This window comes from Trachinotus anak, unplaced genomic scaffold (assembly GCF_046630095.1).
Source record: "Trachinotus anak isolate AG129_WGS33_773 ecotype Australia unplaced genomic scaffold, CSIRO_AGI_Tana_v1 ptg000013l, whole genome shotgun sequence".
Classification (NCBI taxonomy): domain Eukaryota; kingdom Metazoa; phylum Chordata; class Actinopteri; order Carangiformes; family Carangidae; genus Trachinotus; species Trachinotus anak.
This window is the reverse complement of record NW_027273864.1, coordinates 13168043-13189504: the sequence shown is the minus strand read 5'-3', so window position 1 is coordinate 13189504 and position 21462 is coordinate 13168043. Positions and strand designations below refer to the sequence as shown.

General features: G+C 39.1%; 3 protein-coding genes across 10 annotated transcripts; 2 read left to right on the top strand and 1 right to left on the bottom strand.

Annotated features, from left to right (window-relative positions):
- Positions 1–1240: 1240 nt before the first annotated feature.
- inpp1 (inositol polyphosphate-1-phosphatase) lies at positions 1241–14927 on the bottom strand. 8 transcript variants are annotated; one of them, XM_071495358.1, is made up of 13 exons: positions 14691–14926; positions 12949–13076; positions 11833–12042; positions 11321–11420; positions 10899–11089; positions 10609–10784; positions 10391–10507; positions 10191–10276; positions 9597–9690; positions 9368–9448; positions 9115–9250; positions 8852–8959; positions 4406–4538 (listed from the first exon to the last, which is right to left on the bottom strand). In XM_071495358.1, the coding sequence occupies exons 2-12, from the start codon at positions 13040–13042 to the stop codon at positions 8859–8861; spliced, it is 1386 nt and encodes a 461-aa protein (XP_071351459.1). In that variant the 5' UTR covers positions 13043–13076; positions 14691–14926; the 3' UTR covers positions 4406–4538; positions 8852–8858. The 8 variants fall into 8 exon arrangements, with proteins under 8 accessions (XP_071351460.1, XP_071351461.1, XP_071351463.1 ...); XM_071495355.1 differs by lacking the exon at positions 4406–4538 and adding an exon at positions 7292–8700 and having other exon boundaries at positions 14691–14927; XM_071495356.1 differs by lacking the exon at positions 4406–4538 and adding an exon at positions 7292–8697 and having other exon boundaries at positions 14691–14927.
- Positions 7196–8359, top strand: LOC139631281 (protein S100-B-like). The gene is made up of 3 exons (XM_071495370.1): positions 7196–7274; positions 7479–7622; positions 8207–8359. The coding sequence occupies exons 1-3, from the start codon at positions 7269–7271 to the stop codon at positions 8357–8359; spliced, it is 303 nt and encodes a 100-aa protein (XP_071351471.1). The 5' UTR covers positions 7196–7268.
- Positions 14928–16056: 1129 nt separating the features above from the next.
- On the top strand, positions 16057–21415 carry sys1 (SYS1 golgi trafficking protein). The gene is made up of 4 exons (XM_071494432.1): positions 16057–16199; positions 17646–17908; positions 17998–18065; positions 18404–21415. The coding sequence occupies exons 2-4, from the start codon at positions 17747–17749 to the stop codon at positions 18642–18644; spliced, it is 471 nt and encodes a 156-aa protein (XP_071350533.1). The 5' UTR covers positions 16057–16199; positions 17646–17746; the 3' UTR covers positions 18645–21415.
- Positions 21416–21462: the final 47 nt, after the last annotated feature.

The window sequence follows — 21462 nt, the reverse complement described above, 5'->3', positions numbered from 1 at the left end:
TCACTTTCTCAGAAAACTGTTTTTTTAGATCATGACATACTGTTGAAAACCTACTTTAGTCCCTGTCTAGGAAACTGGACCCATGTTAAACATGTTATTTTCCACATGTCCACCTTGACTTAAGAATGTACAGTGCTGTATGTTAAAGGTAGCAGTTTGAAGTCAAAGAAAGAGCCGACACTTCAGAGTTTTTTTTTTCAAGTTTTTAACAGAATATGCAGAAGTATTGCAAAAAATATCTGACAATCATCAGGGTTTTTTGTAGGGAATTATGTGGCGAGTTCCCTGGCTGGCAAACAGTTTTAAAATATCGCTGTTGGGTTTCGTTCCCCCGCTTTCTCTGGTTTTCAAAATAAAGATGATTTCCTATATGCACAATGTTTGTTCTGTTCTGTGCTTAGTATAAATAACAAATAATCGTTCAGTTTCTTAACAGTGACAAGGTAGGGTTACATGTGTCTGCATTGAGAATCCCACTCAGAGCAGCCTGTTAGCTCGCAGAAGTCCCATCCTTCAAATTGGCCTAATATTTCATTTTACTGTAAACCCACACTGAAAAGGACTCTCTGTGTCACTGTTTTTCCTCATACAGCTTTTCCACTCTCTGACCTTTTTAACTGATGGTGCTATGGCCATGGAAAGAGGGCAGGACGTGTATCTCTCTGTTCCTTACAAGGAGTTGTTTCTGAGAGGTGCAGAGTCTCACTCCCTCTCTTGACTTCTTGACTTAATATAGCCTTCAACAGGTTAGATGGGGTGGAAAAATTGCAATATCACTTTTCATAACTGCAGTTTAGATTCCTTTAAATCCAACAAAAATCCCTCAGATCAGTCAGAAGCAGTCTTGTCACGATGTCACGTTACCTTTCCTCTGGCAGTGAAGCGTTCCTCAGCTGTCCAGCAGTGAGCACTCTAGTTCATCCTACCTGACAACTTCTCTTTATGCCACATAAACGGTTACAAAGCGTTAGCAAATGTTTAATAAATGCTTATGAGGTCTGAGCTGAACAGAATTCACAAATAATGTTTGGTTTGTTGTAGCTGCGAGAAGGAAGTACCCAGAGTGGCCCTCCACACTGCGGCTGATTGATAACTTGTCAGTCATGGGAAAAAAACTGACTGAAAAACATTCTCTGATTTTCTAAACTTTCTGCCGTCCATTGCACTGTCCTGTGAGGGATGTTACGTCAAATTTTCTGCTTTGAATGCCAAAAAAACATTTAGCCTCAACCTCCCAATGTGTAAATTCATTGAACTTTATTAACTTATAACAGTTTCTCTTCCTATATTGATGATGAACTCAAGAACAAATCGTAGCTTTCTTCATATTTTGGATTAAACTGAAATGTTTAATTCGTGAGCTTCACCTGTCTGTGTTTAGTTCCTGTACATTACATTACAGTCATTTTGCTGTCTGACCAAATCTTTCTAACCTGAATCTTGCTTATTGTTCTCAAATGATTTAGATTCTTTCAAGTTTTTAAAAGTTTTTCCCCCCTGGTCAAGTGGGGGCTGACCTCCAGTTTGGGAACCTTTGATAAAGACTAAAAACAAAACAATATTTGCAGATATTATTTGGCCCAGACCTGAAGTTTACCTTGTAAAATATACATATATATCTAGTTAAAAATAAGACAGTATTAATTATAATTAAAATATTTCATCCTTAAATGCCACTTTCTTCCCTCTAATATAGAAAAAAATTAATATGATCATATAACTGCATCAGTGTATCCTGATTACATCCACTGCGTTTTCAACTACAACTTGCCTTTCAGAGCCCCGATGATGCTGCGGAGCTGAGAACAGTCTCGATAAGCCACCAGGCCTCCATGGTTAGCCCAGCGGTCGGCTCCCTTACACTCAGTGTAAGGCTTGTGATAGGTCAGTTCTGTCTGTTGATCCTGTGATCCAGAGCTGGACTGTAGACTCTTAGTCAGGTCCACCACTCCTCCTCCGAGGGCTCGGAGCAGGGCATGTGGGGCGCACGAGTCCCACTTAAAGGTGCTGCCCTCTGAGAGGACATAGACGTCAGCAAGGCCCTGAATGACGCACAGGATTTTGTAGCCGGCCCCAGAGGCGTACATCAGCTTCTCGGGGCTGCACAGTGACGTCAGGGACTCTTTTACTACCTGCTTCTCACTGGAGCTCAGCACCACAGAGAGACCTCGCCCGCTTTCAGAGCCACCTTTGGGCCGGGACAGCGAGCAGATGTTGATGTCGCCACAGGACACACCCCAGAAGTGCTTCCCCCTCCAGCTGTGAATATAAGGAAGCAGAGGAAAGGTGAGAATATTTTACTTCAGGGGAGACACGCAGGACGACAACAGACAACTCCACAGTGCAGACTTTTACCAAAGATGACAGTTCATACCCTCACTCGAACATCAACATGAACCTGTCTAGATGACTGGACCAATCAATGAGCTCCCACTGGAAAAAACATGTCTGTCAACTTTCAAGTGAATTTAAGCTGAAAAACTGGACATGACTGTTCATGACAATTCAGGAGTTTCATAAAGCAGTGAGTCATCATCTAAACACTCCCTACAGTTTCGATGATGGCTCTGACATGTTGGGTATCTGGCCAGATTTTAATCTTAAAGCAAAAATTGAGCTTGCGCTTTGTGACTGTGTGTCTGTTGACTCTTCCACGTAGACCCTGCACCACCACTTCAGCGTCAGCTGGACCGTCCTGCAGCTCCTGTGCAGTCATTTGGGGGTTTTGCTTTACCTTTCTGCCCAGGAGTCATGCAATTTTATCTGATAGTTTTCTTGTCTTCCACATCTTGTCTTGAGTTCCACAGTTAACTTTAACTGACTTTTCTTAATGACATTTGGACAATGGAAATTTCAACCTGGAAGCTTATATAGCCTCCTCTGCTTTGTAGGCTTCAGTTAGTTTCATGTTTAGATCCTCAGTCGGTTTTTCTTAGAGGAACCCGTGGTTGCCGATTGTTACCACAAGGTAACAAGATTTTACTTACCCTCCGCCTGAGGGATCTTTGTAGTTGAATGGCTGATTGATGACGCCCATGACGGGCTCGCCTGTGCTCCGGAGGTAAACCCCGATCAGAACCAAAGCACAGTGCAGACCTGAAGGAGACAGGTGACCCTCCTCCAGCACCTCCTCTCGGCCCTCTATGTACTGGCTGGTGGCATCTAAAACAAATCAACAGAGACCGTAAGTTCTCAGTGAGGTCTGGGAGAGCATGCTCAGCTCTGCTCTCAGATAAGTTCACTGCACCACAGAGGAAAATGCCGAGCATTTCACCTATGGGGTCGATCCAGATGCCGAGCTGAGACGGGCTCAGGGGCACCGTCAGACCGTCTGTGCGGCTGTCGACGGTTACCGGGTTTTGGTGGATGGCTCGAGCCAGCAGAGACGCCGCCGTGTGGTCTCCGTCCAGCACCGTGGCCAGCAGCGCTGCGGTCTCCTCTTCCGTGCCGCACACTGTGACTGTCACACTCTCTCCTGTTGACACACACAGCCAGTGAGGCTTCAATTGATTACTTTAGTGCAAATGACTTTAAATATTTACACAGTGGAAGGTGCAGTGAGCTTAAATATTTGGACAGCGACACACTGATATGTTGGCTTTATGTACTGATTATTTTACTTGGGAGATGACTCAATCGGGGTGAAGCCAGAATGCTGATCATCAGGTCAAGTGTATTTTTAGCCCTTCTAGCATTTAGTCTTCCACTATGAAGGTGAAGTATTATTATTATTATTATTATTATTATTAATCTCCACAAATAGAGACTGAAGCCCCCTACACTGGAACAATTCCTGCCCCTCTTTTTTCTGTGTAAATTAATTTAACTTCAACACAACATTATTTAGGATTATGTACCTCGTCACCACAATATCAACAACAACTAAAATCATTGGTCTATTGGACAGAAAATTAACCAGCAAACATTTTGATCATTGATTAATTGTAGTCATTGACAGGGAAAAATAGCAAATGTTTTCTGAATCCAGTGATGCACTTCTTTGTCACATGTGACAGTAAACACAGTAAAGTCAATACAGTAAACTCTTTTAAAATCTTTTATTTTTGGACTGTACGTCGAACACAACAAAACACTTGAAGATTGTAGTTTCAGTAATCAGAGTACAAGAGCATGTAAAGCATGTAGTTTGTTAAGTGTAGTATTTCATATTTACCAAGCCCATTTTCAAACTTGTTGGACTCCTCTCCATGAATGAAGCCAGCCATTTCAGGAAACTGCACAAAAGACAAGACAGGACATCATTTAAATGCAACACTAGGTCCACTTTCAGTGCATTTATACAGTCCATACTTATGCGATGACCTCTCCTACCTGAGCACCAACATCATGTCGGATCATCTCCTGGATCACCACATCAGCGAGTGTCTTGAAGTCCTGGACAAACTTCTTGTTCTTGTCTTCTCCGGTCTTCTCTTGTACGAGGAGCTGAAAGAGGGGAGCCTCCTGCCTGCAGACCCGAGCCACGTTAGCTGCTTTCTCAGCCACCTGCAGCAGCAGCTTCAGCAGATCAGCCATGCCTGAACAGAGAGGAAGAAAGGGTTTAGTCAACATAGAGATGGAAACTGGGCGTGTGCGTGTGTGTGAGTGTGTGTGCGAGAGAGAAAGACAAAAAAAATGAGATGAGGCAGGTCATACTTACACATTGTGAGTTATTTATAGCCTCAAAATGAAAACAGGGCATTTCTGAAAAAAGACATGAGCATGAGGGAGGGATGTGGTCTCAGGTCTTTGCATGTGAACCACACGGTAGCTCCGCTGAAGTCAAATGCCTGATGAATTCTACAGCTCAAAGTCCTTTCCATAAAAAAAGTATGCAAAGCGTTAGAACAGAGCTGTGGATCCTGTGAGTTAGAGAAACATGAAAGTACAACAATGTGTGTAGAAAGTGACTACTGGGTGCCACCCACACACTGCTGAGGGCTGCTACATGTCAGAGGACATATATCTCATACATACATCTTATCTAGGGATGGAAAGACAGGCCTCCATGAAACATAAATAATGTGAATTTAGTTATTTTGACTTGCAGCTGTAGTAGACTTTACTCCAGCCAGCTACACCATTGCTCATAATTTCACAGTGGAGAAGACTGTTTGTTGAATGTTTAGCTTAGCATGTATGAGGGTAGATAATGTAGCAAAGGAATTCAAACGTCGGAGAAAAAAAAAAGACTACGGTGAAATGACTGAAACCTTACCAAACACTGCTTATTTCCCTCCCGTCTGTCCCTCTCGGTGGCTGTTTTTTCCTGTCCGCCCTGTAGTCACCAAACGTGGGTAATTTAGTGCGACAGGGATGAGACAGGCCGCAGAGGTTCAGTAAAACAGTGGTGTTAACGCTGTTAATTCACACTGTGAGCTGCCTGCGCTGGTTTCTTTAGGTCAGTGCGAGTTTCCTACCGAGAGGAAGGGCGGACGGTCCTCTCACATCTAGGCCGACAGGCACAAGGTTCAGACAAGAGCGCAAACGAGCGGGCACGGTGTGTTTTATAAGGTAGGGACAAACAGGAAACAGGTCGGTGGTGCGTTTATGGTTTCAGTCCAAATTTGAAATTCAACCTACCGGTTTGGAAATTGTGTCTGACCGTGTCTGACGCACTCATATTTTTTCAAATGTATTTTTATTCATTTCATTTACTTATTATGCTTTATTGAACAATAAATAAATAGATAAATATAAATAACAAGGCACGTTAACCATGGTATTAAAGTGTGTTTGTGTAGCAGCCTAAGAAAAAATGTATATAAACTGGGATTCAGTTTAAATTAAAAATGTAAATCAGGTTCTAATAATTTGAACATTTACATATCCCAGCATATCTCCTGTCCATTTTTAATTTATATTATTTTTTATTAATATTAATCTAGTCACATTTCAGTACAACTGAAATTTGTTATAATCATGGGTGGGATTTTCATTAAATTTCGCTTTGATTTAGTATTTTGCCATTTTGAGAATTATCAACCTGTAAATATTATGCATTAAAAACTACCCAAAGTATATAGATTCATTAAAATTGAACCCGAATTGGCCTTTTGACATGATAACACAATAATTATATAACACAGACAGTTGCTTTCCTACTGCCTGATGAGTAGAGTTTTATCAGCAATATGTAAGTGGAGCAGCAGAAGAATATAATTATCTTTTAAATCAAGATATTCTCCAGATATTTGCTTAATGGGAAACAGCATGTCCTTACTTATTGTCTGTTGCTTTCCAATCCAAAAAATAAATCCTTCGCAGACTAAACATTAGTTTACAATTTCAGTTAGTTATTAGACTCTGTCTGTTTGGGAAAATGATAATAAACCGCCGCACATGTAAGGAGTTGCCATTGCTCTCATCTGTGTATAGAGTCATCTGACGTTACACCTGGAGGTGGACAAGCAGTCCACGCCTTTACTTGAGAAGTTTACCAACTTCTTTGTGTAAACAGTGTCACGGCTCTTGTCAATCAGATTTACTTGTCTTTTTAATACTCTGTGATTAAAATGTTCCCAGGAAACAGAAGGGTGGGTACTTATTACCAAGGAATACATTTCTAACTCTTATTGATCATAAATGTAATTACTAGGCTTAGCAATTAAGCCCTTCATTATATCTAGATGTCATAAAATAGAATAAAGTCTTCTCTCTGTTGTGTAGATGCATAGTGTGTTGAGACAGCATCATGTGTTGTCTCTGGCATTATTAAAATCACATTTTTATTGTGATGCTCTAAATATTTTACAGTTCTTTAAAAGCGGGGCTACAGCTCAGAGAAAAGCCATCTCCAGTAAACTGTAGACCACAAACACACTTTTGATTTCTATTCAGAATTTTAGAGGAATAATAAGAAGCTATGACCACTTTAATAAATAATGTCAATTTTCTATCACTTGATTACTTTATACTGCACTTTAAAAAAATCTCATGCAGATTTGTTTCACTGGTTTATCAGAGGGTGACATACAAACATAGGCTTTGAAAGTATTTGTGAACATTATTTCACAAGCTCTAACATTACTGACTCTTATCTGAGCCCATATTAGATTATGCGAAAGGGAAAAACTTGACCATAGTCATTTGAGAGCTAATGGTTTTGGTCACATCTCTGACCACTAATATCCATTAGTTGTACATTACATAGCGCATGGCGGATGTGAATGAAGTAGATGATCCATACAGTCCACAGTAAACTGGGCGAGGCAGTAATAAGCATCAGTTGCACTTAGGATCCTTACAAGACAAAGATTCTTCTTCAGATGAAGGTAAGAAAGACTAAATATTTGAGGTAAACAGTTTATTTTCATACATTTGAAAACTTGTTGATAATATAATAGGTTACTAATGCTTAAATATGTGTAAATTTTATGTATAAAAATGTACAGAAAAATAATCATCTCTTAAAACATCCTCATGTGGGAGTAAAATATATGATTGTGTTTTGGGAACATTTAAACTGTTTGTTCCAGCCCTCAAAGAAGAGTATGTCTGAACTGGAGAATGGCATGGTCACTATTATTCGCGTGTTCCACAAATACACGGGTCACAAGTGCAAGCTGAGGAAAGCTGAGCTTAAATCGCTTATCAACAATGAGATGAGTCATTTCATAATGGTAAGTTTTGGAGATATAGAAATTTGCACGATTTTAACAGCACTTAACACTGCATGGTTTGTTCTAACTCATAACGACAACTTAAAGACTATAGACTCTTTACCAGCATGTTCCTTTTTCATGTCTACTTTGAGACCACAGTATGCCACATTTCAAACGCGTGTTGCTATAAATTAGATTCTTGGATGTGTTAACAAAACCTGCGCTGCCGCTCTAGGGTTACTGATGTTGGTAGGTCCATCTGTCAGTTGGTTGTCAGTCTGAGGTGGCACATCCTGACAGATCTTCAGTGCTTTGACTTGAAATCTGGCATAGACATTCAAATGATGATTCTTAACTTTACCCTTTAATTAACATACTTAACATACAAACAAATGTTTAAATGTTTCTATGCTGACCAGTTAAATATGAGATATAGCGAATGTGCAGAGGATAAACTAACAACACTCCATTACCACCTTCAGCCCAAACTGTTATAGTCTTTTAAATTTACTCCACCACCTTTAGCCTTCTTTAACGCCTTTATTAGCCCAAACTTTTTTAGTCTTTTAAATGTACTTTTATCCAATTTTTCTGCTGAACAGAAAATCCACGAGAATGAAACTCTGGATGAGCTCTTTGCGGACCTCGACCAGAACGGAGACCTGGAGATTGACTTCAAAGAGTTCATCACCCTCATCGCCATGGTCACCTCAGCATGCCATGAACTCTTCACCCCCAGTCCCCATGATACTTAGTTAGCATGTACTAATTACTCATTAAAAAATACATGGAACAAGGGAACAAAGTGTCTGAATTTTCTAAGTGGGACTTAAAAAATTGTGGGACTGAAAGATGTGCACATGATTGGGACATCTGAGTAGATTTTGACCAACTTCGATGGTGGATCATTACATCATCACTTGTTAAGTATTATAAAAGGTTTGTTGCATAAAATAAAATGTAAAACTGATGACAACACATGAGAACCAGACATTTGCTGCAATGGGGACAACCTTCCTTCTCTGTTGATGGTGTAGGTGGACATTTGCTGAACTAACAGCCAAACAGCTCTCCCTTGTGGAGAATCTGCAGCCTGCTAACTGAAAGTGTGAGTGAGTTTTAGAGTGAGTTGCACACCATGTTCTTTCCATTGATGAACAGCAAAGCTTGTTTTATAGCTCAGCTAAATGCAGCAATTCACAGACACATGCGTCACAAGCTATTTTCTGTTGAAAAGTCCACTTTACCATAGGTTCACCGTCTCAGATGCTTTTCCATGAAATCCAGGATCTGCTTCCAGGCATCTTCCTGGGCAGCAGCATGGGGCGCAAGATGACCTCCCCACAGAGTCATCACTGATGAACATGTCAGAATTACAGTTAACATTACTCTCTACTACAGTTAGTACTTAATATCTTAACCTTATAATCAAGGGTCTGACAGTATAAATGATAAAAAGTATAAAATAAATATGGCTGAATGAAAAATGCAGCTCTGGGATGAGGCTCACATTTTTTTGGTTTGACGCTCCATAGGGAAACTCTTGAATTTGGTGAGTAAGGAGGTTCAATCAGGTGACCAGCACCGGGGTAGGACAAGCGAGTGAACAGCTGGGATTTATCTGCAACCCTCAGGGTCTCCTCGATCTGATGACCAATAAATCAGTGTTATAAAAGCAACAAACATACCCAATTAATTCTTCTTGTTCTTCTGAAAAAAAGGGAAAATCTAAAAAATAAAAATAAAAATAAACCACAATCTACCAGGTTTGCGTTCTCTATGCTTGAAGCACTCAGGTCATCTTCTCCCACTATGTACATTAATGGGCAAGCGAGCTTCTCTATCTGCAAAAAAACAACAACTCACAGTTTGCAAAGGATTGATATTGATATTGATTGATAATTGATTGCACATTGCTTGGAAATTCTTAATGCATGTTTGACTATGTGTGTTGGTGCTGGGGGGTTAGACAGCAGAGAGGCTGTTAATCACCTTTACTTTGCTCTCAGGGGCAAGGTTAGCAGGCAAGGAGACATCTCTGAAACTGACATGGCCTTGATCATCATAAGTCCAGTATTTCTGGTCACTAAAAGGACAAGTTCACAGAGAAAACCCCAACTCATTTGATCTTTTCATCTTTAGTCTTCTGTTAAATTGCTGAAAACAATCTCAGTGATACACATTTCCTGCTATACAGCTGGAAAATCCCCTTAAGTCCAGTTACAGTATATACCAAAAAAGCAGTTTGAGCTTGATTTCAATCAATAAAACGATTGAATTCATAACTGGAATCGTACTCAGTAGTGTCAAAATGTCACTATCTTGCAACCACCCCTTTAGCTGGACCCACACCAAAATGTAATGGGTTCTTCCCTGGTCCATGCCTCATCCCACCACCAAGTTTGGTGCAAATTGGTTCTGTACTTTTGCATAATCCTGCTAACAAATAACCAGACACTGGTGAAAACATACACTCCATGGCAGACGTTAATATGCCTGTTAATATATAAGACTAAAATCAATACTCTAGGCTATAGACTTATTATGGAGGTATGATACTAGACCCTATCAGAAATTACAATTTACCCTTCAAAGTTTTCAGTCCTGCCGTCTGCATTTGAGAGCTTGATGGTACTTCCTACTGGCCCATTGATACAAATCAAACAGGATGGCTGGAGAGGACAACATAAAAACTTAGTTAAAAATCTAAATCTAAAAAACTTGACATTTCATGAACATGAAGCTATGTATTGATCAAACTGTAAACTTAGAAAAAGATGACATACTTTGGCACTGCTCTGAGTTGCAATTCGAAGAGTCAGGTAGACTCCAAATGACAGACCGATGATACCAACTCTGTCGGCACAGACCTGATGATGATCTCGAAGGAGGTTGAAGGCTAACTGTTCGAACAGAACAAATAAGATATTTTCAGGAAATGACACAATAATTAACTGAGGTTTTCGGATGTGTATATGATGCAGAAAGCCTACATATATCCTACCTCGAAATATGAAGCCCCGACATTGATGCGGTTTTGCGGGCCAGGTAATTCTTTGTGCCCTATATAGGCAAGGGACAAGCTGGCATAACCTCTTGATGCAAACAGGGCCGAGCGGTACTCTACCAGTCCTCCACCCATTCCCCACAGGTCTAACATGGCTGGAAATGGGCCCGGACCTGCAAGAAATCAGTACAGTAGATACTGTTCAAAGAACATAATTACCATCCACCTAATTTCCATGACTTTCTTAAATTGTTCTATCTACTGTATGCTTCAAATCATGTGCTCACCAGGGGGTAAGAACAATGTCCCTACAATTCCATTTTGACAAATCTCTATTCTCTTTACACCTGGTGCCTTGTACCAGCGCTCGGTGGTTACCGCAGCTAGCTCAGTGCTGCCTCCTTCACTGGGTGAAACGTGCCCCTCCAGTAAGGACGTGTGTACTACATATGGAGTCTCCACATTTTTTTTTCTCAATCTGTGGAAAAGAGCACAACTTAGAGAGGAAACTCTCATCAACCTTTACCGATTATGGAACCAATAACAAGCTGCTCCTGTCATACTCTACAACAATTAAAAGACCATGAATATTGATTGGAGAAACACAGTATATTCAAATGAATCCACATTCAAATATGGGTGCTACTACAAGTGCATAAGAACACAGACATTGTCTATAGCTCTCAGTGATCTTGATTTTATCACCTGCCTCAAACCTTCTCTTGCTCCAGGAGCCGGTTGCAGTCCCCAGAAGAGTCCCATTGGCTCACAGCCCAAATATGAACCCCCAAGTGAATGATCCCTGGTCACTATTGGAGGGAGAAACAGACAGAGAGGGGAGATGACTACCAAATCAGTATTGTCAACACTGCATAGAAGTGTGGTTGATTGGTTTAAAATAATTTGATTTTTAAAACTTGGGTCCACAATAAACAAATTAAATGCTAACTCAGTACCTTCAGCAAACACTTTTTTAAAATCATGATTCTTTCTATGACTTTCTATGCTTAATTGCTCTTTTAGAGGTGTAAATTCCATTTTACTTTTTAGTGGCTGTGTGTGTTTTGTAATAGTAAACATAAAATGAATCTACCTGCAAAAAGGTGCAGAAAATGTAATAAAAACATTTAAAATATCACAGTAATTGTGTTGTTGTGTTAACATATTGTGTTTTTATCCAGCAGCGAATATACTGTACTTCAAAAATTCAATGTGACTCACAGTTGACAGTGCCATCTGCATTTGTGTTATAATGGGCAAATGCCTCCCACAGGTCACCATCCTCACTATGCATTCGTGCACACACTGTAACTGGACAGTGTGGGGGCAGGAAACGCGCTTTAATGGTGATCTGTTCATCTATGAGGGCCCGAGCAGGAGCAGCTGTCAACAAAGGGGCTGGTCTGTATCTGCTCCTCCACCGAACTGCACCTACAAGTAGTAGAAAAATATACTTGTGAACTTTTACAAAAGAAACACTGAGTGATACTGTAGATAGTGTATTTCACATCTTTACTGTAAAAGTATTTGTGTCACATATCAGAAGGCTGATAAAGAATGACATGATTTTTATAGTTCCCTTGTGATGATTCGGCACTTTGTAATACAGCTAAGGTGTTTTTATTAATATTTTTATGATAGCAGTTCTATCCCATGAGCTACAAAACACAGAGAGTACATACTGAGACTCCACCAAAGCTGTGATAGAACCGGTTGAGAATTTTATAACATTCCATGTATTTGGCAGAAGCTGTTGTCCAAAGCAAGCTACATCTTAAGTAGTAGACTGACTTCCAATTTCCATTTTCTAGCTCAAGGACACATTCGCTCACTTTGAAATGTTTAAAAATACTATATCTTGAAATGTTTGCATTTTGCCTTTAAAAATGGTTTCATAACTGAAACTAATCACTTGTTCCTTGCCCACTGGCCTAACTTTACATTAAACTCTACCGATATCTGTCAACAGGTTTTTGAGCTGCTCACTTACAAACAAATATAGAGAGAAATTGTGCAGAAAACCTAACCTCAATGGTGGAGATGACAGTCTACAAAAAGAATTGCTGTAATAATGTAGGGGAATATCTTTGCAGCATCAACCACATAGCCATGGGAAAGTGCAGGAATACATTACAGCAGTACTGCTGTGTTTTGCTTAATTTATAAATTATCACATACATAACATTTAGGCCTTTATGTTCAGTACAGTAAACCTGCAGTATTCAAAAATAGATATACTCAGGGTCAAAGTACAATTTACTGCCTAACTGAGAGACAAGCTCTCCAAATACCTGAAAAATAACTTGAAAAACACAACAAAATAGAAAATGTTCTTACCCACTGCATGATGAAAACTCGCCAGTTTCCTGTGTAAACTGAAGCACGGTATTATCGTCATTTTCGTGAGCTGCTGTATTGTTGTCACACTCATATGTGCTCTCAGTATCACAGTGTTTTTGTCTTTTCTATGAAGAGAAAGGAGAGGAGATCAAACATTAAAACACAAAAGACTTCCAGTGACATATGGTTGTTCTGCCCCAGTTAAATATTAAGCCTCAGAACTGATCCAAGGGTGAACTGCACACTCTGCTGCCAAGTATTGTCTGGCCACTTGTTCCTCTGTTACAAATTAACCTTTGGCCTTTGTCCTACATAACTCTCCAGTCCAGTATTGTGTTAAAAAAAAGTTTGTAGATGTTGCTTTCTGACTGGCTAAGTCTTGAAAAATGTGGATTTTTCCAGATTGCCTGCAAGTTTGAACCTGTAAAATACAAATTGTTCATGTCAGTTAAAATTAAATTTAAGTTTTACAATGAGTTCTGGATCCATAACCAAATCTACACATTTTATGTTCTGTGTCATTGTGTTTTATAAAGGATTGGGATGTTTAAGAATCTAACTTACAATAATATTATTTTAATAACATTTTATCCTATTTTATGTATTGACCATTTGTTGTATACAAAATCTTAATCTACCATGTTAATTAAAGTTATCAAATAAACGTAGTGGAGTAAAAAGTGCAATATTTCACTCTGAAATGAAGTGGAGTAGAAGTATTACAAAATGAAAGTCAGCTTTTGCAGCTGTTTCTGTAATATACACTCACCACGCACCAAGGTAGAGCCTCCCTTTGCTCTCAGATCAGTTCCTCGGTTCTCTGTGGCATGGGTTAAATCAAAATTTTGGAAACAGTTCTTTGAGATTGAGGTTCATGTAGACATGATCACATCACATAATTTCTGCAAATTTGTCAACTGCACATTCATGCTGCCAATCTCCTGTTCCACCACATCTCATAGGTGTTCTACTGGATTCAGATCTGGGGACTAGGAAGGCCACTGAAGTACACTGAACTCATTGAAATGTTAATGAAACTAGTTTTTGAGACAACTTTTACTTTGTGACATGGTGCATTATCATGATGGAAATAGCCATTAGAAGATGGTAAACTGTGGCCATAAAGGGATGCAGATACTCATATGATTGGCTGTGACATTCAAACATGATTGATTGGTATTAAGGTGCCTCAAGTGTGTCAATAAAATATCCCCCACATCATTAAACCACCACTGCCAGCCTGGACTGCTGACACAAGGCATGTTGGGTCCATGGATTCATGCTGCTCATGCTAAATTCTGACCCTACAATCTGCAAAAATCCAGATTCATCAGGCCAGGCTACGTCTTCACTTGTGCAGTTTTGGTGAGCCTGCGTCCACTCTGTTTAAATTAAAATTATGATCTTGATGTATAATATTATGACTGATAATAATTTTAATAAACTAAAAGTTAAATAAAAATAGCACACACTCAAAAAAAAGTCCTTTTTTTTTTTTTTTTTTCAATTTATTTTGCTATTTTTAGAAGAGAACAAATTGTGGCAGTCTGTGGTTAAAAAGACAACACACCAGCCGTAGCAGCCGTGGCAACTTTCCTTTTATAAGTAATTTGAGGAATTATCTGACATTTATTTATGAAAGAAAACGACAACATCCATATGTTTAAGTTTTCATACGATGGTTAAGTCTGAATGTTCGGTCCATAGTAAATATACAAAGTCATCTTAAGTTATCTTACCACAAGGAGCCCCCCTACGTGAAAGATGGAGTTTCTGCTGGAAAGAAAGTGGGAGTTACGTCCACACCGCTACAAAGAAAACTATCGCAGCCCAGACTCGCATCTCAGCTCCGTATCAGAAACTGTCAGAATTGACTAGTGCACTGAGCATGCGCTAGCCGATGTAAACAGGAAGCAGGTTGTCTACTCTGCTTCTGGTTAGTCGCACAAAATAGAACAAGCGAGGAACAGCAAAGACAGTTGTAGCGTTAAAATGCAGAAAATTAACAGCAAAACAGTTGCTAGCAAAGACAACAAGACCAGAAGCACTTGTAATTCATTATCCACGGACCTTTCACCACAAGTAGTCGAGGCTGATAAGACCCAATCACGGACTCAGGGTCCTGCAGCGTTTTTGAAAGCCTCTCCTGTTTTGGGGCTGGAAAACTCCGGAGTAGTGTGGACGGCAGGAGAAAATGTAGCTAGAGTTATGAGTTTTAAAATAAAAACGAAGTGCTGTAGATATAGCCTTAGATTATAGGAACAATGGGGACCCCATCTGTTAATTTTGATTAAATCAATTTTTTTCTCTTACAACAGCTACATAACTTAAGCTGCTCCTTAGTTTCACCAGATAGATGATAATGTTACTGCAGGTGTGTTACATAAATCACAGTCAACAAAAGATGTTCTATATTACAGGTATTCAATTTACAGTGATATGAAACTGAGAAAAGCAGAATATTGTTGAATGTTTGAATGCTTATTAAATGACTTAAACGATTTAGCGATTTTTTTGTGTGTGTGTTCAATACTTGATTAATCTATGAATTGTTTCAGCACTAAAAAAATACACTTTAAATTTGTGAATAATATAGTGAGAAACATAATACAGTTTGTTATGAAAGTATAAGTAACGTTTATAAAATGTTGCAAATTTTCTCGTTTTATTTGGCGAATTTTTTAGAGTCACAAGCATTTGGTTCCCAACCAAATTTTCTTTCTTTTTTTTTTTGCTTGAGAGAAACTCTCGCAAACAATTGAAAGCATCTGATTCCTAAAGATTCCTCTTATGTCTAGCTTCATATTTTTTAAACTTAAATTTCATAGCTTTATTTAAAGTACTGTTACAACATCTTGGAAGCTGAATGGAAAAACATTTCAAAATAAAATATGTTCGTGTATGAAAAGAAAAAGAATTTATTCAGCCTACTTGTTTCAAGATTAGGGAACTGCAACTGTATCATGTACAGCATAAATGTAGATATCATATACTAAATTATGAGATATTCTATCCCTTTTTTTCAGGAAAACACGTACGGATACGTTCAATGTATTTTACATTGAAAATACAGCGTTAGTAAGTTTTCTTTCCGGGTCCACCACCGTGACTTCCGTGTTGTGAACAAGGGTTAGCCAGGCGATTACAACAAGGCCCAGTGTGATAGCGGTGTAGTTGTGAAAACAGTAAGAAAACGAGAGGATTGTCCTTAATGCGGCGTCCTGAAATCTTTGTAGCCCGGTTGTCAGGTGCGTATCAGCTGTACACCGAAACAAAACATCCATGCTAACATGTTGTAACCTGTTGGTCATCATTCGTGTTATTTTACCGCTAACTTAGTTAAACGAGTATTGTTTACACCCACGGTTAAATGCCTGTGTTCACTAGGGTTTTATGTTTATTCAAACTGAATGTCTTTGCGGGTCTGTGTAATTTAAACAGCCATGAAACGACGCTAATACGGCATACCTGGTTAATGTTAGCTTTAGCTAATCGTTATTGTATATGGGTGGACTGATTGTGTGCTCGGTTAGTCTGCTCCTGAAGTTAGATTGAATTAAATTAAATGAACTGTCCTTCGTTATAACAACGTTATTTCACGTATTCTTACTGAAGTGGCTCATTATCATTTGCTATAGCTGCTAATTTACTGGGAAACCATCAGCTGCAACTGTTGTGTATCTTGATATTAATTTAGGCAATCAATATCTGGATCGTCAAAATCAATATGTGTGACCACCCTTTGCCTTTAAAACAGGAGCAGTTTAGGCTGTCTCAGTGTCTTCTGTCTCCTCAAGAAATTCTTGACTGACTTCATGATGCTGAGATCAGGGCTCAGTAGGGGACTTACCATCTGTTGCAGGACTCCTTGTCCTCTTTTAAGGTCGTTCTCCATGACTCTGGCTGTGTGTTTGAGGATGTTGTCATGCTGCTAACTGAATTTGGGACAAATCGGACGTCCAAAGTGCCTTAAATATTTGTACAGTACTGTATGTCGACCAATAAGCAACAAGAAATTATGGCACAGAAGTGCAAAATTAACCTTGAGGTAATTTAAAAACCAGTGTTTAACAACCAGAGGTTTGTTCGCCAGGAAGTACTGACAAGTTGATTTTTCCATTAAAATGTCTCACAGCATGCAGACTGCTTTTTTTCAGTTTTATTCAAAGTGTAAATTTGATTCATAAAACATTAAAAGAGACAGGATTGTACTGATGACATTTATAGCCTATTGACAGTGATTAATATTTGTTGACTTTTTGGGTCAAAGGTAAATAAGGACTGTTTGTACTGCTTAAACTAATCAGAGGTTCTTTTCACACCAGATACCCTACGGACAAAATGTCTTAATAATTTGCACATCAAGTTACACATCAATTAGAAGCTAACAGGTTATTACATCCTACTTTATTTTACTATAGAGCTCACTGTGAGCTCCAGTGTTTAACTTTTCTTGGTGTTTCAAAAAACATCTTCAAACTCACGCTCTGCCTGAATTTATTGTTTTTAGCCTGTAAGTTTTTCTTGTCTCGTCTGTGAAGACTGAGAGACAACTGTTTATAAGATACTTCACAGCAAAATAGTTGGCTTTGACAGTGAAGTAGTTATGATCTTGTATTAATTGCCCCTTTTCTGTGTAATTCTGTGTTCTGTTAGGTAATGCATTTCATTAAATGTAACTTTTTGTGTTTCAGATTTCAAGATCGCACACAGGTCACACTAGATGGGCTAGCTGGTAACATTTGGGGCCAGCTGTTAACATCCTTTGGACCTGTACGTGTAACATCAGTCCACAATGGCCAGTCACTTCCGTAGCTACATCTGGGACCCAGTCCTCATTGTGTGTCAGATTGTGTTAATGCAGTGCATCTACTACAGCTTCTTGGGCCTGTGGTTGGCTGGAGTGGACACTCTAGTGCAAACTAGTCGGTCGCTGGACCAGATCTTCAGTTATGAAGTAAGTTATAAGATTATAAGTCTGTCTGTGGAATCTGTTTTTTGTGTCACATTTGAAACAGTATTTAAATTTTTGCTCTGCTGTTGCAGGCCCTTGGCTTTGCAACATTGCAGGGAAGGCTCTCAATGATGGCATTCATCTTGAACTCTCTCACCTGGTAAGTCATTTCTTCAGTCTTTGCACATCCAAACAGATGAGAGCTGTGACACATCTTACTAAATTGGTGTTATTCAAGCATCTCATGATACAAACATTTGAAAGAGCAGCAAGCATTTATTCACAACTGCTGAACTGAAGCTGTTACACCAATAGAAGTAAACACCGTTGAAAAGGCCAGTCCTACACATAGGACAAAAATAAAAAATAATTTCTATAGATTTGGTGTGTTGCAAGATTTGAACTTTTTCGTCTTAAGGAAGTCACCTTTGTTTCCACAAGAATGTTATCTGAAACATGAGTGAGCATGGCTGATAATATTTCTCATTGTTCCCATAGCGCCCTCGGTCTGTGGTTCTTTATCCGTCGAGGGAAACAGTGCCTGGACTTCACAGTCACTGTGCACTTCTTCCATATGATCGGCTGCTGGATCTATAACTCTCATCTCCCAGCTGCCCTGTCCTGGTGGCTCGTCAATGTAGCCTGCATGGCCTTAATGGCTGTTATTGGAGAGTATTTGTGCATGCAGACTGAACTCAGGGCCATTCCAGTCAATAGTGGACCGAAGTCTAATCTGTGAATTTTTGTCAACAATATGCTGAGAATCTGTGGACTGTTTATGCTTGAGGAACTTGCTCAGAGGAGGTTTTTCCACTGTTGGTTAAAGAAATGGAACATGAACCTCGATCAGCGTATATGTTGGATTGTCATGCATCTCCACTGAAAGTGATGCATCAGATGAACTGATCTATTTATTCATACCTGTCCTTTGAATGTTGGACAGTGTTAACTCTAGCATATTAAGATATATATTGTAAAGCTTATGAAAACAGATGTCAGTTTACACCCTTCTCTGAAACTAATGACTCTAGATAGAATATTTTTTCTTAGTTATTAATTTCTTCCTGTTAAAATTCAGTACATTAACATGAGCATCCAATTCCCTAATTTTAAGCTATTTTAAGATTTGCAGTATTTTTTTCTTTTGTACACCCACAGAAAATAACAAATTGAAACTTAAGATGTGCAGCAAATGTAAAAACCAGACTTTTTTTTCTTTCTGTGCATTGTGTTGAGTTGCTGGGTTGGCAAACAAACATCATGACCATCATGCTACGGGATATTTTGGTTTAACAATTTAAAATGTTCTAGTTACAGCTCATAGCAACTTAGACATATTGGTGTGAAAAGTTATCTATCACAGTTTTTTCCTTATACAGTAGCTGGATCTAAATATCAGATGTTTGATAACAAGTTCAGTGTTCAGTAAGGTATTCTGTAGTTTTCTGATGCACAGTAGTCAGTCATTGTGTAAACCCAAATGTAGGAGGGAGTTTTCTGCTTTATAATATCAACACATAATCTGTAAAAAATTTGAAACCAGGCTTATTTTTTACCTCGGATAAAATTTGTACATTCAGTCTCGTACAGCTCGTTCTAGGCCTTCCTTGTCAAGCTTGTACAGCATTTTGCACAGCTAGGTTTTTTTTTTTGTTTTTTTTTTCCCCCCCCTCCCTTTATGTCATGATGTACTATGCAGACAAGGTGGCCACTTTGGGGATAGTCTGTCAGCCACCAGCTGTGTTCTGACAGCAGGCTATGTCTTTGTTTCCATAGACACTGTCACTGTTTGTAGGGTAGTGATGTGAAAAGTCATGAAAATGTGCAGCACTGATGGTTTATGGAACAACGTCAGCTTTATCATTTTGCGACAGCTTTTAAAACTCTGTCTAAATTAACTGCTTATTATTACAGCACCTGTAACACATGCTTCATTCTGTGTGGTGATAGTGTGGTCTATGCAGTGTCTTGTTTTGAAATAAGCTTTCTAACATGTAGTATAAGTACACTATCTGATATTTAAAGGACTAGTTGATATTTTGGGAAATGCACTTTCTTGCCTAGAGTTAGACGAGACCATTGATACCACTCATGTCTGCTTAGTAAATGTGAAGCTGGTTAGCTTAGCCTAGCTCAAACACTGGAAACGGGTGACACAGCTTGCCTGGCTCTGTTAAAAGGTAAACAAAATCACAGCACCTCTAAACCTCACTGTGTAACATGGTATTTGTCATTGGTTTAAAGGAGCTATTTGTAAGTTTTGCTATTGCTTATTAGCCAACATTAGCATTAAAACCTGCTTACCTACCAGTCTTACCAAGACCTTCAGCCACTGTTGTGTTCACTATACAAGAGGTTGTAATACACCCTTCGAGCAGCGCTACTTATTCAGATTGGAGTGGGCGCTACAGTGACTCAGTATCAGAAAGTGACGAGATGGGCTGACCGTGCCATGGCTGGTTAGCATGTTTCTTCTAGACAGGTAAGTAAACAGCTGTTAATGCTAATGTTGGCTATGTAGCAATAGCAATACTTACAAATAGCTCCTCTAATCTGTACAGATGTGAAAACAACACGTTACTGTGCAGCCTCACAGTGATAACACAACTTATTGTTGCGTTGATTTTTGTACAACTTAAATAGACATAATGGCCTTTAAAGTTGCTGGTAGGTGGATTTTGTTACCTTTGAGTCAGACATGCCCTTCCCCTTGTTTTCAGGTATTGCACTAAGCTAAACTAATCATCTGTTGTGTGTATCTTTGTATTTCCCACACTGACATGAGAGTGATATCAACCTTTGTTTATAATTTTAAGCAAGAAAGCAATAGGCATAAAAATGAAAATGTCAAACTGCAAAAAACATGCAATGTCACCTTCTTGGTCTTAAACATAACTTTAGTTTTTATAATGTATATAAATACTGTACAAAGAACTTGAGAGATGGACCTGTTCATGTAATTATAGTCTCTGACTGTTTCTAGTGCTGAAACATCACAGCCAAAGTGTACATATTTTTTTTTTTTCCTCTGAAGACTTAAATGTAGGGTGTTTGCACCAGCATTGAGAACTTTTGGCACAATGCAAGTACTTCTGTAGATATGCTGTTTAATAAAATGCTACCAGTCTGGATTGATTGAAAGAAAAGTGAAGATCTCAGTCAGGAAAGTGTTGGTGAAAAAAAAAAAAAGGCCTTTATGCTTTAGACGTCAAAGGTCGATCTTCTAATGAGGGGCACACCCTGACTGTGTGTGTAGTTCTCCTAAGGATTTCCACCTAGGGCCTTGATCCCTCATTTTCTCTCTCCATTTCCTGTTCTGGAAGTGTCCAGGTGGAAAGAAACAGATGGGAGCGCACTAACGAGCTGAAAAATGCTGGTTGCGATCCTCATTACCAACACTTTGCTTCAGGGATGACTAAAAACAGAAAGTCAGTAGTAAATGAATTGTACAGCAGAGGGCTTACTGCATCAATTAAATGTCCCACTGTTGTACCAGTTGGTGCTCTAAGATCATTGCTATCCATTATTTTGCTGAAGATGATGCACACACATATACG

What these genes read in the sequence shown, in the direction of transcription:
- inpp1 (XM_071495355.1), bottom strand. Translation starts at nt 13,042, where the DNA reads ATGAGTGTGACAACAATACAGCAGCTCACGAAAATGACGATAATACCG. An exon ending in GAGTTTTCATCATGCAGTGG is followed by an intron (nt 12,043 to 12,948) that starts GTAAGAACATTT and finishes TACTACTTGTAG; the next exon opens with GTGCAGTTCGGTGGAGGAGC. An exon ending in GCATAGAGAACGCAAACCTG is followed by an intron (nt 9,251 to 9,367) that starts GTAGATTGTGGT and finishes ATTGGTCATCAG; the next exon opens with ATCGAGGAGACCCTGAGGGT.
- sys1 (XM_071494432.1), top strand. Translation starts at nt 17,747, where the DNA reads ATGGCCAGTCACTTCCGTAGCTACATCTGGGACCCAGTCCTCATTGTG. An exon ending in ACCAGATCTTCAGTTATGAA is followed by an intron (nt 17,909 to 17,997) that starts GTAAGTTATAAG and finishes CTGCTGTTGCAG; the next exon opens with GCCCTTGGCTTTGCAACATT. An exon ending in ATCTTGAACTCTCTCACCTG is followed by an intron (nt 18,066 to 18,403) that starts GTAAGTCATTTC and finishes TTGTTCCCATAG; the next exon opens with CGCCCTCGGTCTGTGGTTCT.
- LOC139631281 (XM_071495370.1), top strand. An exon ending in AGATGAGTCATTTCATAATG is followed by an intron (nt 7,623 to 8,206) that starts GTAAGTTTTGGA and finishes TCTGCTGAACAG; the next exon opens with AAAATCCACGAGAATGAAAC.